This window comes from Mobula hypostoma, chromosome 8, assembly GCF_963921235.1.
Source record: "Mobula hypostoma chromosome 8, sMobHyp1.1, whole genome shotgun sequence".
NCBI lineage: Eukaryota > Metazoa > Chordata > Chondrichthyes > Myliobatiformes > Myliobatidae > Mobula > Mobula hypostoma.
The window spans coordinates 89,187,706-89,212,813 of record NC_086104.1 but is presented as its reverse complement, the minus strand read 5'-3'; the positions used below and the strand labels follow the sequence as shown (position 1 = coordinate 89,212,813).

At 44.6% G+C, this 25,108-nt stretch overlaps 1 protein-coding gene across 1 annotated transcript in view; it reads left to right on the top strand.

Moving 5' to 3' along the window:
* The window catches only part of ccdc170 (coiled-coil domain containing 170), an 81,463-nt gene extending 59,110 nt beyond the window's left edge, over positions 1-22,353 (top strand). The window contains exons 9-13 of the mRNA XM_063057273.1: positions 1,255-1,455; positions 2,895-3,068; positions 4,374-4,616; positions 5,827-6,063; positions 22,072-22,353. Coding sequence (XP_062913343.1) covers positions 1,255-1,455; positions 2,895-3,068; positions 4,374-4,616; positions 5,827-6,063; positions 22,072-22,353 — 1,137 coding nt within the window. The remainder of the gene's footprint in view (positions 1-1,254; positions 1,456-2,894; positions 3,069-4,373; positions 4,617-5,826; positions 6,064-22,071) is intronic.
* Positions 22,354-25,108: the final 2,755 nt, after the last annotated feature.

Sequence of the window (25,108 nt, the reverse complement as noted above, 5' to 3'; positions counted from 1 at the left end):
TCGCTATCTCTTTCCTCCACTCTGACTCATCGTTATATTATGGTGGGACTGGCAGTGGAACGTGAAGTAGTATTCCCAAGAGTTAAGAGGGACCTGGTCTGGCCAGTGAAGAGGAGTGCCAGCGAAAGGTATGTTCTTTGTGCACAGGGTCCACCAAAATACCCCAGGGTGAGAGCCAGGCGCTCCTGAGAATATGGTGCAAAGGGGTCTCCATAAGGATTTGAGTGGAGTCTGTGATTTGCTGCATGTTGGGAGATGTAGGTAGATGCTTGTCCTTGGTTTCCTAATTCACCTGGGCTGAAGTAAAAGTAAACAATATCTCCTCTCCTTAAGCCACGAGCTGCAGTCTACCAGATGTGGCAGAGATCAACAGTAGTGGCAGCATGGAATGATCTTCGGTTGTATGAGGTTGTACTGAGAGGGCTATGGTCACAAAAGTCTTTCAAGTCCAACCATGACATTGACCTCCAAAGCAGTTAAGACAGATGAGTAACATTATATTTCAGGTCACTGGAGGACAGAAATTCCAGTCAGATCAAAAAAATTAGACTGAGTATTGGAACCTTAGTTAACCCAGTAGTGTTGTGAATAAATAAAACCTGAATTTCTGAGTGAGAAGATTGAAAATGCAGATGAATTTTACACTGTTGTCATCACTTGTGGGAATTCAATGATGACTAAAAGTGAAGGGGAACGAGAAGTTCAGTGAACACTAAAAATCTCAAAGCTCAGAAGGTCAAAGCTCAAAGTAAGTTTATTATAAAAGAACACAAATGTCACCATATACAACCCTAGGATTCATTGTCTTGTGGGCATTCGCAGTAAATACAAAGAAACAATAGAATCAATGAAAAGCTGCACAAAAATAACCAGTGCACAAAAGGCAACGCATTGTGCAAATACAAGGATAAGAAGCAAATTAATAATAATAACCGGGAATATTGCAAACATATTCTAGAGTCATTGAAAGTGAATCCATAGGTTGTGGATTCAGTTCAGTGTTGGGTGAGTGAAGTTATCCACTTTGGTTCAGGAGCCTGATGGTTGAGGGGTAATAACTATTCCTGAACCTGGTGGAGTGGGACCTAAGGCTCCTGAACCTCCTTCCTGATGGCAGTGGAGAGACAAGAGCATGCTCTAATACAGTAGTAAGGTTGATTGTAATGTTGTATTGGTTCCCTCTCTTGCCAGATGAAACCTCATTAGTATAGAAGAGTGACGGCAGGCTTTAACTGTGCTTTTGTTGTCTGCCAGGCTGTATCTCAACTGGAAGAGACCACCAGCAAGCTAACAGAGCAGCTGGACAAGCAAGTGGAGCTGCACCAAGCCGCACTGCAGCGTTCCGCCAAGGCAGAGCAAAGGCTCTCGGAGCTCCAGCAACGAGTTCAGTACCTGGAGGAATGCACACTGGATGGCGACGTGCTTTGTGATGCTCTGAGCCAGGACAAGCAGAAAGTATGAAGCGCAGTCATTCATTGCATTGGCTCAGCACCCAAAAGGAATTTGTAATGTAGAGTGGGTGGCATGGTACCGTAGTGGGTAGTGTGATACTACCACAGCATAAGGGTCTGGGGGGAGGGTTCAGTTCCTTTGTGTCTGTAAGGAGTTTGTACGTTCTCCCCATGACTGCATGGGTTTCCCTGGATGCATCGGTTTCCTCCCACACTCCAAAGATGTGGGTTAGTAGGTTAATTGGGTGCTGCAAGCTCTTTGGGCCAGAGGGACCTGTTACTGCACTGTATCTCTAAATCTAAAATCTAAGAAATGATAAATTTTAGGTCTTGTCCTGACTCACGTGAACAAACAGGCAAAGCTACTTTGCTTCTTTGCAACTTGGTTCCACATCTCTTTATGTCAGGGAATGAGACCATTTGGCCCTTCAAGTCAATGCCAATCCAATCTCCCCACTTATTTTCATCATAATCTCCACTCTCTACCACTCACTCCTACACCCTGGGACAGTTTACCAAGGCCAATTAACCCACCAGCCTACACACCTTTGCAATTGGCGGCACGATAACGTACGGTAGCTGGTGGAGGCATTGACTCACAGTGCCAGAGATCTGGGTTCATTCAGGTTTCATGAAGTCACTCATTTGCATACTAGAGGCAATTTACAGTGGTCAATTAACCCGCCAACCACACATCTTTGTACTAAAACACCCGGGGGCAGGGAGGGAGCCCACACAGTACAAAGAGAATTGAAAAGGCATGGCCATCTGTCAGCACTGAACGCGGTTTGCCAGAGCGGTGGGGCACCAGCTCTGCCAGCTATGCCACAGTGCCACCCTTCGTCTTCTGTGTCAGTACTTCTCTTATTTTACCATGGAGGGGTGGAGGAAGGCTTTTTTTTGTAAATTGGAGAACTGTTCAGCAGATTGTATGTTGCAAGATACAATAGATGCAGTCCACTGATAAATGCAAAATTGTTTTTTCAATGATTCAGCATCTGCCCAAATATGCCACTGTTCAACAGCTCTGGTGCTGTCAGTGGCAACAGGTCTCATGAGCTAATTGTGCTCTGAGTTAAGAAACTCCATGGGCACAGGCTGAATAATTCTCAAGTTCTGGACAAAGGAAGAATTGGATGGCTTACCCGCAAAGAATGGTGCTAACCTCACTGGGTGCCAGGACTTGGAAATACAACAACCCTTGTTCTCATCTACATTGCTGACAAAGATGCGGGATCGGCTGTGTTGTGGTTAAGTCATGATTCAACATTTGAGTGATAATGATGGTTCTGATGCCAACTGAGTGCCATCCCATGGTTTATTGATGTACCATAAATTAACTCAGAGCAGCTTATCCTAACATATTAGGATGTTAAATTGGTTTGGAAGAACATTATAATGTATGTAAGTAATTCTTGTTTAAATATTCATTTTTTTCTTAAGTATCTGAAATTTTTGGAGCAAATCGCGGAGAAAATGAAGCTGGATCAGATGACATCAGAGATTGGCTTTGATATGCAGCTAGACACAATTCTTGCCCGGGCTGATCAGCTGGTTAAAATGGAGAGCGAAGCCATTGTTGAAAACAAGACTCTGACATACAGCCTGCGAAGAAAGGTAGATTAGGCTGAGATAATCGACTCTTGGCTCTGTCAAATGAATCTTATTTGGCTTCTTTGTATATTAGTGAATGGTCGGTTATTAGATATATCACGATCAGGCTAATCGTCTCAACAGTCAAGATCCTTCCCAAACCGCACTCTCGTGGACTCTATTCCCCAATTGCTTCCCTTCACTGGGCTTTGGGCAGAGCCTGGAATCCATGCTTTGCTGTGCACAAGCGATGAGCAACCCCACATTGGTGGAGCCAGGCATGAAGCAAAGTCTGATGAAAGATTTCATTGCAGCAAAGGACACTCAACATCTGGATGCTGCAGTGGAAACTGGGACTACTGGGCAATGGTATTCAGAGCAGCTAGCAGCATGTCTTAGGGGTTCAGCAGTCTGTGCTCCACTAGGTTCTAAAGACTGGAGAGGGACCGCACTATAGGGAGTGACAGTATCTCCATGGAGGCACAGACTAGCTCTCCCACCCCAGATATATAACAGTTGTTATCTAACCAGTACATATCTTAGTATGTTTTCTGTAGTTTGACGGGCTGCTGGTGTTCATGATGAGATGGTGTAGTCCAAGGCCAGATCTCCTGCAAAGTCATTCCTCTGCTAAAAATTTCCACTTTCCACCAACCATGCATCGGCCTTCAATGGACAGGCACGGGAACGTAGAAGGCAGCGACCAAGGAAAATGCACAAAGTGATAGTTGGACCTTTCATCCTTTGACGTACAAAGTTACTTTAGGATGGGATGTTAGTTTGTGCTTGCTTTTGTTATTTTCATCATGATGGTCAGCAGTATAGAGGTTGGTGGGTAAAGGCAGGGGAAAAAACTGCTGAAAGAACACAGTGAATCATTGACTGATATGACCGATGCACTCCAATTTTGTCACAAAACCATTGAGCTCAAACATGGGTGCAGTGCAGTTGGATTTTGCACTGTCCCATCTTTTACAAAAGACACTTCCTCAATAGTGAATCTCTTACAGTTTGTACTCCTTCCCCTCCCCACACCTTTTTATTCTGGCTTCTTGCCCCTTCCTTTCCAGTCCTGATGAAGGGTCTCGGCCCAATAGAAAATGTTTATTCCTCTCCATAGATGCTGCCCAACCTGCTGAGTTCCAGCTGCATTGTGTGGGCTGGACTGAAAGTCTCAGCATGAATTAAGTGCTTCTGCAATGGGACTTGAACCCACAACCACCTGACTCTAGCAAGAATGGTACGACCAAGCCACTGACGGCTTAAACAATAAGTGCCTTTGGTCTAACGTGAGAATTGAAGGGACTAATTTATTTTTCACTCTTGCAGCTTAAAGCACAGAAAGAGAAGTTAGAGAGCAAAGACCTGCACATGGACCTGCTGAGGAAAAAAATTACCCAGATGGATGCAGAGAAACAGACTCAAACTGCACTGGCAGTGGAGAGAGATGAAGCCAACTTTACTGTGCGGAAACTGCAGAAAAAGGTGGAAAACCTGGAGAAGGAGCTGCACTCAGCTCAATCCTACAGCATGGCTCTGAAGGCAAAGCTGTCTGACACTCATGAGCTCAAGGTAATTCCAAAAAGTCTAGCCCTTCTACTGTCGACCCATGTGCTAATATCTGGCTCTGGGGTTACTCTCTCACAACCTTTTACATTGAACGTTACTGGATGTGAGAAGAAGCTCCCAGCAATTCCAAAACTGTGCATTGGATGGTCTGGAGTTAAAGTAAGTGGGAGGCTCTGATGGCCAACATGGATTTGATGGTCAAAGTGGCTTCCAATATCATCAGAAAATGTGAACGAAAATGACCCTTTGCTCCAATATTTCCAATTCTCTACTAATCAGTGGACCTCTTTATATTAAATAGCAAGCCAAGTAATGTTATGAATTCCACTGGAGTTGGAAACTTCACTGCTCTATCTTTCTAGCCAAAGCATGGATTGAAGAATCATTGCTGTACTCTTACACATCCTACGGTGCCTTTGAATGCAGCTCCACATTAGCCTAGCCCTTTGGTTGGTCCATATGTTTGAGGAACTCTCAGCATTTGAGATCCTCCGGCCTGAAACAGCAGCTGGTTATTTCCCTCTATAGATGCTGCCTGACCTGCTGAGCCCCTCCAGTATTTTGTGTGCATGTCGCTCAAGGTTTTCAGTGTCCACGGAGACTCTTATGTCTCCTTTGGTTGGTCTATGTTGTTTAAATTAAATGGGCATGGACGATGAGAAATTCAACATTATTCCTGAATATGGTGTTTCCTTTACATTCTTCAGAACTGTGACAGCTGACCAATATTTAGCAAAGCTGTACCCTGATGACTCCGCTCTTCTGTTATATACTTGGACTGAAGGGAAGCATCCCATATACTGTACCTTTTTCAACACACCTTCCACCTGCACTGACACTTTCAAGCATCATGCCATGACTTTCATGCCAAGATCTCTCTGTTCAACAACACTCCCTGGAGCTCTTCCATTTCCTGTGTATGTTGTACCCTTAATGGACCTTCCAAAATGCATCACTTTACATGTGTTAAGATTAAATTCTTCTGCTGTTGCTCTGCTCAACTTTCCAGCTGATCAGTATAGTGCTGTAGCCTAAGAAAATCCTCCTCACTATCTACAACATTACAAATTTTCATGTCATCTGTAAATCTGCTAATCAGATTTAATCCTCCGTCCTATGAATGCAGTGGAAATCCTTACTGATGGTTAATTCTTTGTAAAGTGTGCTCTTTTTCAACCAGCAGTAATTGTCTTTTCCTCTAATGTGTATGCAGATTAAAACGCTGGAGCAAAACAAAACAATTGAGGAGCTGAATAAATCTGTGAAGAAGCTGGAAAAGTTAAAACAGGAGGCCACAGCAAAGCTAAGCAGCACAAAGTCAGAGCTGGATTTCACTGAGCTTGAGACAAAGGAGGAGAAGGATCGAGCTCGGAACATATTGGAGGCTGTTAGCAGTGAGCTAAAGACTCTGAAACAAACCCTGGAAGCAGTGGCCAAACGAGAGAGACAGGTAAGAATATTCATCCTTGCCCTCGTCACAATGAGATCAGAGGATGAAATGTTTTCCATGTCTGGCTGTGCTGAGTCAACTCATGCATTTCGACAAATTGTTATGATTTTTATGGATAAGGATAAAACTGGTCCATGGGTGAAAGTGAAATTAGAATCAGACTCAGGTTTGTTATTATAGACGTACTGTATAACTACATAGTATTAGGAAGGAACTAGAGAAATTAGATTAGAAGCGGCTTGTTTGAAGGCAAATCCACATATAATATGGGGGAATTTTTAAAAAGCTGATTGATTAGAGTTCAAGACCTGCCTGCTCCAGCATGTTGAGTATAAAAGGTAGGGAGGGAAAAGTTTAGGAGCCTTGGATGACACGAGTTATTGTAAGTTTAGTAACAATTTATAAGGAAGCATATGTAAGGTTTAGAAAGCTGAAATTAGAGAATGAACATAAAGTAAGTGGGAAAGAATTTAATTTATTTTTATTTACTTAGAGACAGGGAGCAGAAAAGGCCCTTCTGGCCCAATGAACTGCACCGGCCAGCAGCCCTCGATTTAACCCCAGCCTAATCACAGGGCAATTTACAATGAACAATTAGCCTACTAACCGGTATGTTTTTGGACTGTGGGAGGAAAGCAGAACATCTGGAGGAAAACACATGTACTCATGGGAAAGACGTACAAACTTCTTATTGACAGCGTCTGAACTGAACTCCAGATTCCACTGCCCCAAACTGCAATAGCATGATGAAAATTGCTACACTAGGGTGGGGATTATAAAGGGCCATGAAATAACCTTGGCAGGTAGGATTAAGGAGTCATTTTATAAGTATATTGGAAGCAAGATAGAGAAAGAGTAGGGCCACATAAAGACAAAAGAGGGGAGTTACACACAGGGCCAAAGGAAGTGGGCTAGGTTCTTAAAGAGTACTTTGCATTGGTATTCACCATGGAGATTAAGGAGAGAAAGGCTGCTATTCTAGAGCATGTCAATATTAAGGAGGAGAGGAGGTTAGATGTTATGAAAAATATTAAGGTGGTTCAGTTCCCAGGCCCTGATGGGATCACAGGATACTGAGGGAAACAAAGGGAGATTGTTGGGGCTTTGACAGAGGTCTTTGTATCCTCTTTAACCATGGACAAAATGCCAGAAGACTGGAGAATAGTCAGTGTTATTCTTTTGTTTCAAAGGGACAAGACAGACAAACCAGGAAATTATAGGTTTGTGAGCCTTATATCATTGGTAGGGGAATTACTGGGGAGGATTCTTATGGACAAGATACTTGCTTTTGAAAACACGTGGGCTTAATAGGAATCATCAGTGTTTTTCTTTGCAGGGGATGTCTTGTCTCATAAATTTTATTGAATTTTTCAAGGGAGTGACGAAGATGATAGATGAGGGGAGAGCAGCGGCTATTGTCTACATGGACTTGAGTAAAGCATTTATTCCTCGTGGTACGCTGATCCAGAAGACTAAATCATACAGAATTCTCAATTGGTTGGACCCAAATTGATTTGGCCATAGAAGTCCAAGGTTAGGGGTAAAGGTGTGCTTTTCTGACCAGTGACGTTCTGCAAGGATTGGTGCTGGGCCCTCTGTTAATCGCGAGACACGTATATTAACGATATGGATGAATTTGTAGGTAGTCTGATTAACTCAGACTGCAGATAGCATGAAAATCAGTGGGGTTGTGGATAATGAGGAAGATTGTTGGGGCTACAGCAGGATATAGCTTGAAAACTTGGGTGGAGAATTGACAGATGGAGTTCAATCTGGACAATTGTGAGGCATTGATTTTTGGGAGGGGAAAAGCAAGAGGAAAGTACACAGCCAATGCCAGAATGCCTAACACCATCATTGTGCAAAGTACAAATCCAGAGCTCCGTGAAAGTGGCAACACAAGTGGATAGGGCGTTAAAGAAGGCATATGTTGTGCTTGCCTTCATCAGTTGTGGCATTGGCTATAAAAGCTGGGAAGTCATGTTGCAGCTAGATAAACCTTTGGTTATTGTGTGCTGTTCTGGTCACCACAATGTAGGAAGAATGTGGAGGATTTGGAGAGGCTGCAGATAAGGTTGAGTCTTGGGTATGACTCTAAACTGCAACTGGTGATGAGGCTCTGACTGGGGACTTTGAGAGCTTTGGGGAAAGTGGAGTTACCCCTTAGTCATTCATTGCTCCCAGGGCCACTCTGATCCGGAACGGTAGCACCTGCAAGGGTTCCTGCTCAGGATACGAGCGAAGGCCAACGGCAGATCCGGCAGGTTCAGTAACTGAACTCATGACGGAGAAGGCGGATGAGCTAGGACCTCAAATGTCAATGGCTATAGTATAGGCGGATGAACATTTGGGAAGAGAAATGGCGATTTCTTTAGTTCACCCAACGGTAGGCAATAGCAAACCACCGTTGCTATTTGCTAAGAAAACCATGGTCAAACTCATAAAAGGTATCACACAACAACAGCGTCAAGAGGATCTTCAAGACAATTCTGAAGATGCTTTGCTCAGTAGGGTTGACTCTGGTCAGCAGGGGATCCCCGACCGTCATCAAGCTACTGCTCATAAAATTCATGTAACACAAAAGAAAATTATTGCCACTTGGAATGTAAGAACCCTGTATCAAGCAGGAAGATTGGACAATGTGATAAATGAAATGGAAAGTCTAAGGAGTAACATGATGGGAATTAGCGAAGTTTGTTGGATAGGTGCTGGAACATGTCAGAATAGAAATAAAACACTAATTTATTCTTCTGGAACATCCCATACTAATAGAGTAGGAATTCTTATGGATGAAAACATGGCAAAAAGTGTTTTAGGACATTGGGCAATATCAGAAAGAGTGCTCCTTGTTAGATTCAGAGGACAACCATTTGATTTAGCAATTATACAGGTATATGCACCAACAACAGATGGAACAAATGAGGATATAGATAAATTCTATGAAGAGCTTGAACAAGCAAAGAATGGATGCAAATCTCAAGATATTGTTATTGTCATGGGAGATCTAAATGCTAAAGTAGGACAAGGTGTTGATGGAAATACCATAGGAAAATTTGGACTAGGGGAAAGAAATGAAAGAGGTGAGAAATGGGTAGAATGGTGCAAGATGAATAATCGGGACCTGGAAAAGTCCAGGTGATAACACTAGAAATCAAGCAACACACATCAAAGTTGCTGGTGAACGCAGCAGGCCAGGCAGCATCTCTGGGAAGAGGTACAGTCGACGTTTTGGGCCGAGACCCTTCGTCATCAAATTGACTTTATTACTATAAACCAAAGATTTAGAAACTCAGTGACTCAATGTAAAACATATCCAGGTGCAGACTGTAATAGTGACCATAACCCAGTAGTATGTCATGTAAAAGTAAAACTTAAAAAACTAAAGATGCAAAACCCCAAACAATCCTTTGACTACTTGCAATTAATTAAAGAAGAAAACTTAAGACAAAAATGTACAATTGAAGTAAGGAATAAATTTCAAAGTCTTGAAATAGAATCTGTTGAAGATGATAGCAATCATGTAGAAATGAAATTTAACTCTCTAAAGGATGCCTTGGTAGAATCAGCAGTCAGTGATTCCTAAAAAAGAAAAAAGCACAAAGAATAAATGGATGACAGATGAAATCAAAAATCTAATGGAAGAAAGGAGATGGAAGAAAGCAAATCCTATAGAATATAAGTCCTTAGATAAAAAAGTTAAAAGCTTATGTCAAAAAGTCAAAGGAGAATGGTTAAACCAGGAATGTGAGCAAATAGAAAGAATCCCTATTACTGATCGGAAAAGGTTACATCAACAAATCAAGAATATCACTGGTATAAAGCTCCTCTGTTCTTCAGGTCGGAGTCCTGACGAAGGGTCTCGGCCTGAAACGTCAACTGTACCTCTTCCTAGAGATGCTTCCTGGCCTGCTGTGTTCACCAGCAACTTTGATGTGTGTTGCTCTGTTCTTCAGGTAGATGATTGAAAGCAAAGGACGGTACCATTTTCATGCAAAAAGATGAGATCACGAACAGATGGACTAAATATACTCAGGAATTGTTTGAAGACGATTGAGGTGAAAAACCAGAAATTAAGAAAAACATTGAAGGTCCAAGTATTTTAAAATCTGAAGTTCGTAATGCGATAAATAAGATGAAGAAAGAAAAGGCAGCAGGTCCTGATGAATTAGTAATAGAACAAATTACCACCCTTGAAGGTTATGGAATTGAAAAACTTACTGATTTAATCAATGACATTACGAGACTGGAAAAAAACCAGAAGAGTATTTATCACTCTTCCTAAGAAACCTGCAGCAATAGAATGTGAATTACAGAGAACCATAAGTTTAATGAGTCATACCACCAAGATACTCTAAGAATTTTGATGACAAGAGCTAAAAGTAAGATACAAGCTGAAATAGGCAAAGAACAACTGTGGTTTTGTGAAAGACAAAGGTACAAGAAATGCAATATTGATGTTAAGGATACTATCAGAAAGAGCTATTCAAGTGCAAAAAGATTTGTTTGTTTGTTTTATTGACTACACAAAAGCATTTGATAAAGTGAAGCACAATAAGTTATTCTAAATATTACAAAAAACTCTAGATCTAGATTCAAAAGACCTCCGCCTAATCAGAAATCTGTACTGGGAACAAACTGCCGCTGTAAGAATAGATGGAGATGTCAGTTAGTTTACGAAAATCAAGAGAGGCGTTAGACAAGGGTGTGTTTTCTCCCCTGATTTATTTAATGTGTACAGTGAAACAATATTACAAAAAATAAGAGACATCTTGGGAATCAAAGTTGGCAGTGAAAACATCAATAATTTCAGATATGTGGATGACACTGTGTTAATTGCAAGTACGGAGGAAGAACTACACAACTTAGTTGGTATAATTGTTGAAGAAAGTGCAAAAATGGATCTACCTATCAATTGCAAAAAGACAGAATGTATGGTGATATCCAAAAAGAAGGAGAATCCTATCGGCAGGCTGAGAATAAATGGGAAAGACATAAAACAAGTACAGAACTTTTGCTACTTAGGAAGCTGGGTGACATCAGATAGCAGGTGCGACATGGACATCAAAAGAAGAATAGGGATGGCAAAAGACACCTTTATGAGAATGAAGAGTATACTGACCAATACTAAACTAGGTATGACAACCCACCTCAGAGTACTGAAATGTTACGTTTATCTAGTTATGTTATATGGCTCAGAATGTTGGACAATATCTAGTAACATGAGGAAACGAATTGAAGCAGCAGAGATGTGGTTTTTGAGGAGGATGGAAAGAATGTCATGGACGGAATGAATATCTAACGAGCATGTCATGAACAGAGCAAACACAAAAAAAGAAATAATGTATGAGATCATGAAAAGGCAACGTAACTTCATTGGACATGTGATTAGGAAAGAGGAGTTAGAATGCACAGTAATTATGGGAAAGATTGAAGGGAAGAAAGCAAGAGGAAGACAAAGACAAATGATGATGGAGACAGCAGCCAGAGAACTGGAAACGAATACCAATGAATTGATCCACTTGACCCGAAACAGGAGTGTGTGGGCCATGGCAGTCAAAGCTCAAACTGGGCATGATGATGATGCAGATGAGGTTCATCAGGATGTTGCCTGGATTGAAGTGAATTGGCAATAAGGCGAGGTTGGGCAAACTTACATTGCTTTCTCTGGAGTGTCAGAGGCTGACCGGCTAACTGATACAAGTTTTTTCACACTATGAAGAGGGATAGACAGGTGAGGTAGATGGTCTTTTGTCAGGATGGAAATGCCAAATAGTAGAGGGCACAGGTTTAAAGTAAGAGGGAAAGGTTTAAAGGAGATTTGCAATGTAGTCTTTTTTCCACACAGAATGGTAGATGCTTGAAATCCCCTCCCAGGAGAGGTGTTGAAGTAGATGAAGCAATGCTGGAGGAACAGCACCTTATATTCTGCCTGGGTAGCCAACAACCTGATGGCATGAATATCAATTTATTGAATTTCCTGTAAATCCACCCCCCAACCATTCTCTATTCCCTTTTCCCTCTCTCACCTTACCTCCTTGTCTGCCCATCACCTCCCTCTGGTGCTTCTCCTCACCTTTTCTTTCTTCTATGGTCTTCTGGCCTCTGCTATTAGATTACCCCTTCTCCAGCCCTTTATCTCTTTCTCCAATCAACCTCCCAGCTCTTTACTTCACCCCTCCCCTCCCAGTTTCACTGACCACCTTGTGTTTCTCCCTCCCCTCCCCCCACCGTTTAAATCTACTCATCTTTCTTTCACCAGTCCTGCTGAAGGATCTCGGCTGGAAATGTCGACTGTACTCTTTACCATAGATGCTGCCTGGCCTGCTGAGTTCCTCCGGCATTTTGTGTGTGTTGCTCGGACTTCCAGCATCTGCAGATTTTCTCTTGTTTGTGAAGCAATGTTCATGATGCACTTAGACAGACAGAAGAACAGGCAGGGAATAGAGAGATACAGGCCATGTGCGGGCAAATGGGATTAATTTAGACGAGCATCATGATCTTATCGATCTTTACCAGGTGCACTATACTACCCCAATAATAAAGGTCTGCATGATACCCTGAAATTGAGGAAGATTTAAGGAACTGTTTTGGTCATCTGAGGGGAAAAAAGTGTTTGACAATAAAGATCTCAAGTCCCAAAACAAGCCTTACAGCTTAGCAAGTAGCCGTGATCCCAGCTCACTTGCAAGTTTTGGAGCTGAGGACTACTCATCGTCTGGAGATGAGCAACGCAAAACACTGGAGAAATACCTCAATAAAAATGTCGTATAGGATGAGAGGGGGAAAGTTGAAAGGAGATGTTTTTTACAGAGAGAGAGGTGGGTGTCTGGAATATGCTGCCAGTGTTTGTTGTAGGGGCAGATAGAATAGAGATGGTTAAGAGGTACTTACATAGATACATGGATATACAGAGAATGGAGGGATATAGACCTTATTCCCGAAAATGGGATTAGGTGTCATTTGGCTTAACTATTTTGGCACAACATAGTGAGCCAAAGGGCCTATTTCTTTGCTGTACTGTTCTGTGTTCTAATCTGCACCACAAAGTCCTCCAAATCCACTGGCAGGATAAGCACCTCAGCATCAAGACCCTCTTCCAGGTTAATATTTCCAGCACTGAGGCACTGATTACTATTACTGGGCAGGTCACATTGTTTGGCTACATTCCCACAACAGTGCCCCGACATGGGAACAGCATACCACGAGTACAGGGGAAGGGTCTGAAAGATGTTCTTGAAGTCTGCTTGTAACATCTGTGCTGACTCATGCTAGTGCCTGGACCATGGTAACTTAGAACGGAGAATAAACATTCAGGATCGATCTGAGAGCCTCAATCCCAATACAGCCGCAGCAGCACATGCTGCCGTGCTCACAGACAAGCCACCTGCCACCTGACAAGCATCTCTAGCCCCAACTGCGGCAGAGTCTACCAGTTCCACAGTGGCCACATCAGCCAACTTAAACCCCACGTTCAAGTGGAAGTAAGTCAACCTTGATCCCAATGGACTGCCTAAGAAGATACAATAAATACAAGTATATCATCGATGCACCTGGGAAAAGTGTCTGGGGCCCTGGATAGTAGGAAGGAAGGTAGCTAAAGGGCAGGTGATAAGTCTTTAGAGGAAGGGGTGAGTGTTGGGGGTGGGGAAATTGAAGGATGTAGTCATTTAATTGCTGAAAAAGAAATGGGTGTGCTTTCAGCCGATCACTCTCGAGGTGATGGACATGGGGATTAGGTGGAATAGGTAAGGGTTAATGTTCAGGAAACGGGAGGGTGATGTACAGTTAGTGTCATGCATGGTGGAGGGAAGGGGAAGATACATTGGGAGCACTGATACACAAGGTGACTTGGGCAGGATAGACACAATGGGAAAACTGGGAGAATGGAGTTTAGCCCTTGCAAATATGGCATGACAGAAAGGGTAGTCAAGTTATCTGAAAGTGTCAGTAAGTTAACAGTGGATATTTATCATGGATCCGTCCCCAGCAATGAAGATTAGAGAATGATAATGGGAAGAGTTGGTGACCATGTAAAATTAATGGAAAATGCAAACTAAAAGAGTTGCTGAAACTTTCTTCTTTGAACCCAGCAGTAGGTTTCCTGTCTCACTTGCCCAGAAGAGGGAGCATTTTACTGCAAGATGTTTGGCTTCTGGTACTGTGAAACTAGCTATCCAACAGGTGTGCTTTATCCAAGTTCCTCTGCACCTTGTAAAGCAGATCAACAGAAGTCTCATAGAACCAGTGGGAATAGTGAGAGGTCTCTCTGAGCCTTGGCAGAGGTTGGGTGCCTATGGCACAGGCGCTGGAAGGAGTGCCAGGGTAATGGGTAGTAAGGATACAGGAATAGGTGGGAGTGGGCTGTATGAGAGCAATCAGCTTCCGGACAAACCGGCTTTTGAATCAGTGTATTCCTCGGGCCACATCCTGTATTAGGTGGTGTCATAAATGATTGATCAATGATTTGGAGCCTGACAATTCACCAGCTAAACACGGAGCTCTGTGTTAGAAGCACTATTTTGTTATTGTATTCATAACTTGAGGCTGTGTATAAGATTTCACCCCCTACACCAGCTCCCCCCCCCATTTAAAGGCCCTTCAGATTATCACTGGGGGCCACGAGAGACACCTTTGACATGCTTGAAGTAAACTTTTATTTATGTGAGGTTGTCCTTCAGATCTGGACCCTGGGAACCTGCTAAATGAGTGCAATAAGGATCAAACTCACCCAGGTACTTGAGGTATCACAGATGGAATAATCAGGCACTATTCACTGCAAATTACAATTGTGTGTTAAGGACCAGATTTGGCTGGGTGACCATGAAAATATCTTGTCTGCTCTATGGGGGTCATCTGCTGGAATTGCTGAATTGTAATCCCTGAGCACAAAGCTTCACATCAGAACTGCAATTTTATAAAACAATCTTTATAATTGTGAATAATAATTCTGAATCTTAATTCAGCATAATGTGTATCAACTCAAAGTTCAAATTTATCATCAAAATGCATATATATCACCATATACAACCCTGAGATTCATTTTCATGCGGGCATACTCAATACGTCCATAATAGAATAATAACCGCAATAGAATGAATGACTGTACTGACTTGGGTGTTCAACCAGCGTGCAAAAGACAACAAATACAAAAAGAGGGAAAGGTAATAATAAATAAATAAGCAATAAATATCAAGAACATAAGATGAAGAGTCCTTGAAAGTAAGTCCATAGGTTGTGGGAGCAGGGCAGGTGAAGTTGAGTGAAGTTATCTCCTTTGGTTCAAAAGCCTGATGGTTGAGGGTTCCTCCCTTCCTCCACTATCAACTCTGCTCTTAAACGCATCTCCTCCATTTCACGTACATCTGCTCTCACTCCATCCTCCCACCACCCCACTAGGAATAGGGTTCCCCTGGTCCTCACCTACCACCCCACCAGCCTCCGGGTCCAACATATTATTCTCCGTAACTTCCGCCACCTCCAACGGGATCCCACCACTAAGCACATCTTTCCCACCCCCCCTCTCTCTGCATTCCGCAGGGATCGCTCCCTACACAACTCCCTTGTCCATTCGTCCCCCCCATCCCTCCCCACTGATCTCCCTCCTGGCACTTATCCGTGTAAGCGGAACAAGTGCTACACATGCCCTTACACTTCCTCCCTTACCACCATTCAGGGCCCCAAACAGTCCTTCCAGGTGAGGCATCACTTCACCTGTGAGTCGACTGGGGTGATATACTGCGTCCGGTGCTCCCGATGTGGCCTTTTATATATTGGTGAGACCCGACGCAGACTGGGAGACCGCTTTGCTGAACATCTACGCTCTGTCCGCCAGAGAAAGCAGGATCTCCCAGTGGCCACACATTTTAATTCCACATCCCATTCCCATTCTGACATGTCTATCCACGGCCTCCTCTACTGTAAAGATGAAACCACACTCAGGTTGGAGGAACAACACCTTATATTCCGTCTGGGTAGCCTCCAACCTGATGGCATGAACATTGACTTCTCTAACTTCCGCTAGGCCCCACCTCCCCCTCGTACCCCAGCTGTTACTCATTTTTATGCACACATTCTTTCTCTCACTCTCCTTTTTCTCCCTCTGTCCCTCTGAATATACCTCTTGCCCATCCTCTGGGTCACACCCCCCCGTCTTTCTTCCCGGACCTCCTGTCCCATGATCCTCTCGTATCCCCTTTTGCCTATCACCTGTCCAGCTCTCGGCTCTATCCCTCCCCCTCCTGTCTTCTCCTATCATTTTGCATCTCCCCCTCCCCCTCCAGCTTTCAAATCCCTTACTCACTCTTCCTTCAGTTAGTCCTGACGAAGGGTCTCGGCCTGAAACGTCGACTGCACCTCTTCCTATAGATGCTGCTTGGCCTGCTGCGTTCACCAGCAACTTTGATGTATGTTGCTTGAATTTCCAGCATCTGCAGAATTCCTGTTGTTTGCGTTTAAATTCACTACTGCGAAGCCTCTTCCGGTGATGCCTACACCGAAGAAGTTTAGATCCTCTCTTCGACGGGAGTTCAGTGAAACCATCTCTTACTGCTCCCCATCTGTAATTTCTTCGGCTCTTCAACTTTTCGACCACACTTTGACTCAAACTCGCTATCACAGCCATGTATCCTTTCTTGGAACGTGCCTCCGTCGCCAACTTACTCCAGTTGGCTTTAGGATTCGTTTCCAAGCCTCTCAATTTGGACCTTCTGAGGATCCCAGGTACTCACATTTTATTGACTCTGCCTCTTGCCGCTTCTCCCGTCAAGCTCTGAAGGCGACGCTCTCCGCCATGAGGAGGTACTTGGTGTCCCTATCCCAGACCCTTCCACACCTTCGGGACACTTTCTTCGCCGTCTGTAATGGTCCTACCCGGTATATCATCCTCCGTCGGATCCACGCCTGCAATCGCCGTTTTTTTGACTTTGTCATGTTAGGCAAAGATCGCAAGATCTTACATCTACGGACTCCAGAGCCTGCCGGCCCCGACGCTAGCAGGCATGAACTTTCAATTGTGGCCCCTGCCATTGATCTCGGCGGCTCCAACACCTCAGGACATATTCAAAACCCGGACTCCAGCAACGACCATGGACACATTCGAAGTGATTGCGCAACCACCAACTGCGACTCCAGCCTTGAACTCCAGGCCGGGTCTTTATGTGCTGCTGTTGTGACTCCCGTCTCCCCTTCCCCCACCACCACTCCGCAGCCCCGTCTTCCTCAGATCCCACCGTCAGCTCCTGGGCCCTCAGAGGCTCCATCTTCCTCTCACCCCAACCCTCCCCTCTCCACTGACACCCCCAGCCTCCCCCCTCCCCCCTCTGATCCCAGCTCTCATCCGTGCCGGGTCTTTACCATCCCCTCCGACCTTCAACTGTCGGAGGCAGAACGCTCTGTTCTCAGTAAGGGCCTCACGTTTGTCCCCCTTCGCCCACACCTCAGCGAGTTCCATGTTCGCCACGATGCGGAACTTTTCTTCCGCCGTCTCCGTCTCCGAGCCTACTTCTTCGGCAAGGACTCTTCCACCCCCACCGATGACCCCTTCTCCCGTCTTCAACCCTCCTCTTCTTCATGGACACCCCGCTCTGGTCTTCTGCCTGCTCTGGATCTCTTTATTGCCAACTGCCGACGGGACATCAACCGTCTCGACTTCACCGCACCTTGTCCCCATTCCAACCTCACTCCTTCGGAACGCTCTGCTCTCCACTCTCTCCGCACTAATCCTAACCTTATTATTAAACCCGCTGATAAAGGGGGTGCTGTTGTAGTCTGGCGTACTGACCTCTACCTTGCCGAGGCACAGCGACAACTCGCGGATACCTCCTCTTATTTACCCCTCGATCATGACCCCACCAAGGAGCACCAGGCCATTGTCTCCCACACTATCAACGACTTTATCCGCTCAGGGGATCTCCCATCCACTGCTACCAACCTTATAGTTCCCACACCCCGCACTTCCCGTTTCTACCTCCTACCCAAGATCCACAAACCTGCCTGTCCTGGCCGACCTATTGTCTCAGCTTGCTCCTGCCCCACCGAACTCGTTTCTGCATACCTCGACACTGTTTTATCACCCCTTGTTCAATCCCTTCCGACCTATGTTCGTGACACTTCTCACGCTCTTAAACTTTTCGATGATTTTAAGTTCCCTGGCCCCCACCGCTTTATTTTCACCATGGATGTCCAGTCCTTATATACTTCCATCCCCATCAGGAAGTCTCAAAGCTCTACGCTTCTTTTTGGATTCCAGACCTAATCAGTTCCCCTCTACCACCACTCTGCTCCGTCTAGCAGAATTAGTCCTTACTCTTAATAATTTCTCCTTTTGCTCCTCCCATTTCCTCCAAACTAAAGGTGTAGCTATGGGCACCCGTATGGGTCTTAGCTATGCCTGCCTTTTTGTTGGCTTTGTGGAACAATCTATGTTCCGTGCCTATTCTGGTATCTGTCCCCCACTTTTCCTTCGCTATATCGACGACTGCATTGGCGCTGCTTCCTGCACGCATGCAGAACTCGTTGACTTTATTAACTTTGCCTCCAACTTTCACCCTGCCCTCAAGTTTACCTGGTCCATTTCCGACACCTCCCTCCCCTTTCTAGATCTTTCTGTCTCTGTCTCTGGAGACAGCTTATCCACTGATGTCTACTATAAGCCTACTGACTCTCACAGCTATCTGGACTATTCCTCTTCTCACCCTGTCTCTTGCAAAAACGCCATCCCCTTCTCGCAATTCCTCCGTCTCCGCCGCATCTGCTCTCAGGATGAGGCTTTTCATTCTAGGACGAGGGAGATGTCTTCATTTTTTAAAGAAAGGGGCTTCCCTTCCTCCACTATCAACTCTGCTCTTAAACGCATCTCCTCCATTTCACGTACATCTGCTCTCACTCCATCCTCCCACCACCCCACTAGGAATAGGGTTCCCCTGGTCCTCACCTACCACCCCACCAGCCTCCGGGTCCAACATATTATTCTCCGTAACTTCCGCCACCTCCAACGGGATCCCACCACTAAGCACATCTTTCCCTCCCCCCTCTCTCTGCATTCCGCAGGGATCGCTCCCTACACAACTCCCTTGTCCATTCGTCCCCCCCATCCCTCCCCACTGATCTCCCTCCTGGCACTTATCCGTGTAAGTGGAACAAGTGCTACACATGCCCTTACACTTCCTCCCTTACCACCATTCAGGGCCCCAAACAGTCCTTCCAGGTGAGGCATCACTTCACCTGTGAGTCGACTGGGGTGATATACTGCATCCGGTGCTCCCGATGTGGCCTTTTATATATTGGTGAGACCCGACGCAGACTGGGAGACCGCTTTGCTGAACATCTACGCTCTGTCCGCCAGAGAAAGCAGGATCTCCCAGTGGCCACACATTTTAATTCCACATCCCATTCCCATTCTGACATGTCTATCCACGGCCTCCTCTACTGTAAAGATGAAGCCACACTCAGGTTGGAGGAACAACACCTTATATTCCGTCTGGGTAGCCTCCAACCTGATGGCATGAACATTGACTTCTCTAACTTCCGCTAGGCCCCACCTCCCCCTCGTACCCCAGCTGTTACTCATTTTTATGCACACATTCTTTCTCTCACTCTCCTTTTTCTCCCTCTGTCCCTCTGAATATACCTCTTGCCCATCCTCTGGGTCACACCCCCCCGTCTTTCTTCCCGGACCTCCTGTCCCATGATCCTCTCGTATCCCCTTTTGCCTATCACCTGTCCAGCTCTCGGCTCTATCCCTCCCCCTCCTGTCTTCTCCTATCATTTTGCATCTCCCCCTCCCCCTCCAGCTTTCAAATCCCTTACTCACTCTTCCTTCAGTTAGTCCTGACGAAGGGTCTCGGCCTGAAACGTCGACTGCACCTCTTCCTATAGATGCTGCTTGGCCTGCTGCGTTCACCAGCAACTTTGATGTATGTTGGTTGAGGGTTAGTAACTGTTCCTGGTGGTGTGGGTCCTGAGGCTGCTGTACTGCCTTCCTGATGGCAGCAGTGAGAAGAGAGCGTGACCTGGATGGAAAGAAGAAAGTTTCAGCAACTCTTTTAGTTTGCATTTTCCATTAATTTTACATGGTCACCAACTCTTCCCATTATCATTCTCTAATCTTCATTGCTGGAGACGGATCCATGATAAATATCCACTGTTAACTTACTGACACTTTCAGATAACTTGACTACCCTTTCTGTCATGAATTTCATGTAGATGTGCTCAATAGTGGGGAGGGCTTTACCCGCAATGGACATTACGATTTGAAGAATTTTCCGTTCAAAGGCATTGGTGCTTCCAGACCAGGCTGTGATGCAGCCAGTCAATATACTCTCCACTACACATCAATAGAAGTTTGTCAGAGTTTTAGATATCATACAAAATGAGGTTTTCTCTGTACTAGCCATGTATAATTAATTGTGCCTGAGCCATTTTGTGTCGGATTGTGCATGTATGCCTGTGTGTTTGTTTGTGAGTGTGTGCGTGGACGTGCGTACGTCTGATATGTCTCTTAAGCAGGGGCTCCATTCTATTAAAGACCACGTAATAAACTACTCTGAATGCATTGTTCTTTCCACCTGAGAACACTCAAGTACATTTGGGGAAAAACCCAACCATAAGTAAAAGGTTCAAGACACATTGGAAACAGAAGCTTGAGGTCTATCAAAAGTTCCTCTGGGCTCTTTGTTTTTCAGTCACCATCAGTTCTCCAAAGTACAAGACGAGAAATTGATCATGTTCATGAATTAAAACATACATTGATTCTTTAACACCCTTTTATCCCACACTGCTCTCACACTCTGACTCCTGCTGCTGCCAGTTATTAGGCACGAGAGAGAGAGAGAGAGAGAGACCTTTTAACGTGAGCCTGGCCAACACTTTTTGTAGCAAAGTTTGTCCTTGCTGCTCTATATAAGAAGCAGTTGCTTGCTACTTTCCTCTACAAGCTCTGCTGTATGAACCTTGCTAAATCCCAAGATCTATGAACTGTAGGCTGACATACAAGTCAAGTCAAGTCAAGTCAAGTCACTTTTTATTGTCATTTTGACCATAACTGCTGGTACAGCACACAGTAAAAACGAGACATTTTTCAGGACCATGGCGCTACGTAAAGCAACACAAAAACTATACTAGACTACAGACCTACCCAGGACTGCATAAAGTGCACAAGACAGTGCAGGCATTACAATAAATAATAAGACACCAGGCACAGTAGAGGGCAGTAGGTTGGTGTCAGTCCAGGCTTTGGGTATTGAGGAGTCGGATGGCTTGGGGGAAGAGACTGTTACATAGTGCACTATGGGGAGGCTTTCAGAAGAGATGTTAAATCCTTGCTCTGTCATCAAGTTACAAAAGATCCAATGCTGCAGTTCAGAGGAGTTGAGTTCCTCTCTAGGTCCTAGTTATTATTTACCCCTTAATCAATATTGCTTAAATAACCTACCGGCTCTTTGTCATGTTGCCTTCCTGGAGCCTTGTTTTATGCAAATTGTCTGTTGTGTTTCAGATGCTGCCATATCTAAAGTACTTCACTGGCTGTGAAGTGCTCTAGACGGTTCAGAAGCAGTGAGAAATTCTACACTGTATAATGCTTCTCCTGGAGTTCAGGCTGTGAGACATTCCATTCTTATCCTCTGCGGTCTGTTGATTCAAACAGGGGGAACTTCTTCACTCAGAGGGTGGTGAGAGTGTGGAATGAGCTGCCAGCGTAAGTGCTGGATATGGGTTCTATTTCAACATTTAAGGGAAGTACATGAATGGGATGGGTATGGAGGGTATGGTCCAGGTGTAGGTTGATGGGATTAGGCAGAATAATAGTTTGGCACAGACTAGATGGGCCGAAGGGCCTGCTTTTGTGCTATAGTGCTCTGTTCTATAAATAGAAACTGATTCCACTTTTAATGGGCTGTAAAGGGAGCTCTTTGTGACACTGATTTTAATTGGACAACAAGTAATCTGATGCCCCTTTGCAGCTAGATCTTAGGTGCACTTGTGTTAACCATTGCATACTTGTTGTTTCAGCTGGTGAACTTCAGAGATGTTGTCTCACGGATACTGGGCCTGGATGTTAAAACTCTTGCACTTCCTGACTATGAAATAATAAAAAGACTTGAAAGGCTGGCCCAAGCTCACCATTCTTCAGCCATGACTGCATTGTGCCTCGAGAATTCGATGGATAAGCTAAACCAGGGCTATGCAGCGGGATGCGAGGCGAGGCAACGGTTGGCCGCCAGCCTCAACCATCCAGGCCCCAAGCCAATAACAGCATTGCCACCGAGAAGACTGAAGAGTGCCTCACCATGAGAAGCTTTCTCGATCTGATTTAATGATCGTGTGCACTACCTGACTGATGTCCATAATGACTACTTCAAAATATCAACACCTTTCTGGATCCCCCTGTTCTCTTAATGATCTTCTAATTGGAAGCTACCTGAGATGCTGCTGTTGGTGGTGGTCAGAAGGGTGTGGGTTCAAGTCTCACTATAGAGACTAAGGCACACCATCTTGTGCAGACCGCAGGGAACGCTGAAGTTTTGGAGTTCCCTCCTGTCCAATGAGATTTTAAATTATTGCACTGTTTACTTTTTCCAGATGGCATAAAGGTTGTCCAGTACTATTCTGAGGAAGGGCAGGGTATTTCTCCTGACCAATATCAAACCCTCAGCTAGATCTGTCAAATGGTTTCCTTCTTTTTGTTTGCGAGACTATGGTGTGAAAATTGGCTGCAGTTGGTAGTTGATGCACTCGGTGTTGCCTCCTCTACATTGGTGACACCTGATGCAGATTGTGGGACTGCTCAGACAAGCACCATCACTCTATCTGCCACAACATCCCTTATAATTTGACGTCCCATTCCCTTTCTGACATGGTTGTTCATGGCCCCCTCTATTGCCACCATGAAGCCAAACTCAGAGCAACACGTCATGTTCAACCTGAACATCAATTTCTCCATCTTTGGTAATTTGCCCCCTACCCTCCTTCTCTCTCATTTCATTTTCATCCTAATTATTGTTTCACCCGTTCTTTTCTTTTCCCTGTCCATCGCTCTCCTTGGTGCCCCTCCTGCTTCTCTTTCTCCCATGGTCCACTGCCCTCTCCTGCCAGATTCCTTCTTCTTCAGCTCTTTACCTCTACCACCATTCCCCTGCCCCACCCACCCTCCCTGTCTCTCAGTTATCACCTGCCAGCTTGTACTCCTACCACTACCCCCACCTTCTTATTCTGGCTTCTGCCCCCTTCCTTTCCAGTGCTGATGAAGGGTCTCGGCCCAACTAAAACTATTTATTCCACTCCACAGATGCTGCCTGACCTGTTGAGTTCCTCTAGCATTCTGTGTGCGTTGCTTCAGACTTCCAGCATCTGGAGAATATCTCGTATTGATGATTTGCTGTCGGAAGTCAGTGAGGTTGTTTCTGAAGGCTTCCTTTGTAGCACAATGTTTTGAAAGAGAGCACTTAAATTCACTTCCATCCTACAAAAGAGACCGTTGAAGTTGGGCACAAATGAGAAGGATGAAGTTGGGAGGCGCTTGTGGAGCCACAGTAGATGTAAATAGGCATTTGTGGAGCCACGGTAGATGTAAATAGCTCTCTAATAGGTAGACTGACAGCTGGGGAAGAAGGATTTCTGAAGATTATAGCTGAGGGGAAAAGGTTACCAAGTCCTGGGGAATGTTCTTGGCCATTAGTCAGTATGGTTCCAGCCAAAGGGGATGGTGCCCTGGGAGATGAGATGAGACAGGCAGAGCAGAGCAGGTACCTCCGTGGGGAAAACTTCACAGAACATCTCAGGAAACAGGGGTCACGCTCTCATAAGGTAACAGTTGTGATTTGGAGAAGGATGAGAACAGATCTGGCCTGGGTAAACTGGATCATTGTTTGCCAGGCAAAACTGTAATTGAAAGCAGAGATGTTGCAACATCTGACCAACACACCACCACAAATTCCTAATACTTGTAAAAGGTGAATTAAGTTGAACCTTGATCTTTTCCGCGACAGACTAGAAACATTTCTGTGAGGTGGAAGGGCAGGGCAATTAGAGCCTAGATTACTAAAACATGCAGTATAGAGAGCTAAGTGGAGCAATAAAAAGGCAGCGGGGTTGGGGGTGGGGGTGGGGGGGAGTTTGGCAGTTGTCAGATGTAACACGATGAGAACTAGGCTGTCCATAGAAAGTTCAGAGAAGTAGGAAGAAAAGAAAATGGGGGAGGTAAAGAAATAATGTGAATGAGAAAAGCGTGATGAGAAGTACAAAAAGGGGATCCAAAAATATTCTACAGGCATGTGAGCAGAAAGAGCGAAGTAAGACTGATTAGGCCCCAAAAGGAAACCTCATGAAGGCAGAGGGAAGAGCTAAGGCACTAAATAGGTATTTTTCACTGATCTTAACCAAAAGAGATTCTTCTGGAATCTCAGCAAATGAAGATGTAGCTGAGTTTCTGGAGGGCCTAAAATTGATGAAAATTTACCAGAAAAACTACCTGATCTTAAAGTGGATAGATAAGTCATCTAGATAGGCAGTATTAAGAGAGGAAATTGCCTGGCCTTAGTCATCCAAATATCTATAGTTACAGGAGAGATACTCAAGGACAGATGGTTTAACATGTTATACCCATTGTTCAAAACAGTGTGTCAGATTAAGTCCAGCAAATGCAGTTTAATTTCAATGGCAGGTAAAGTTCTATAAGCTATAGCCAGCACGTAACCTTCCTCCCACATCTCATCGATATGCTGCTGGGTTAATTGCGGCCTGTAGATAAGAGGTAAAAAGCAAACGGGAGTTGATGGGCACATGAGAGAGATTAAATTGCAGGGTTACAGGGGAATAAGAAGAGGAGGAATAAACTTAAAAGAAATTGAGACAGTTTGCTGGAATGGGCAGGTAGATGGCAAGTGAAATTAAATACAGGAATAAGTGAAGCATTACATTTTGGTTGGGCATTCAAGGAAGGGTAATATATACATGAGAACACAATTTTAATAAAATTACAGGGATGTAGAGACTTATGAATATATCTATATCAATGATCTGGATGATAATGTGGTTAACTGGATCAGCA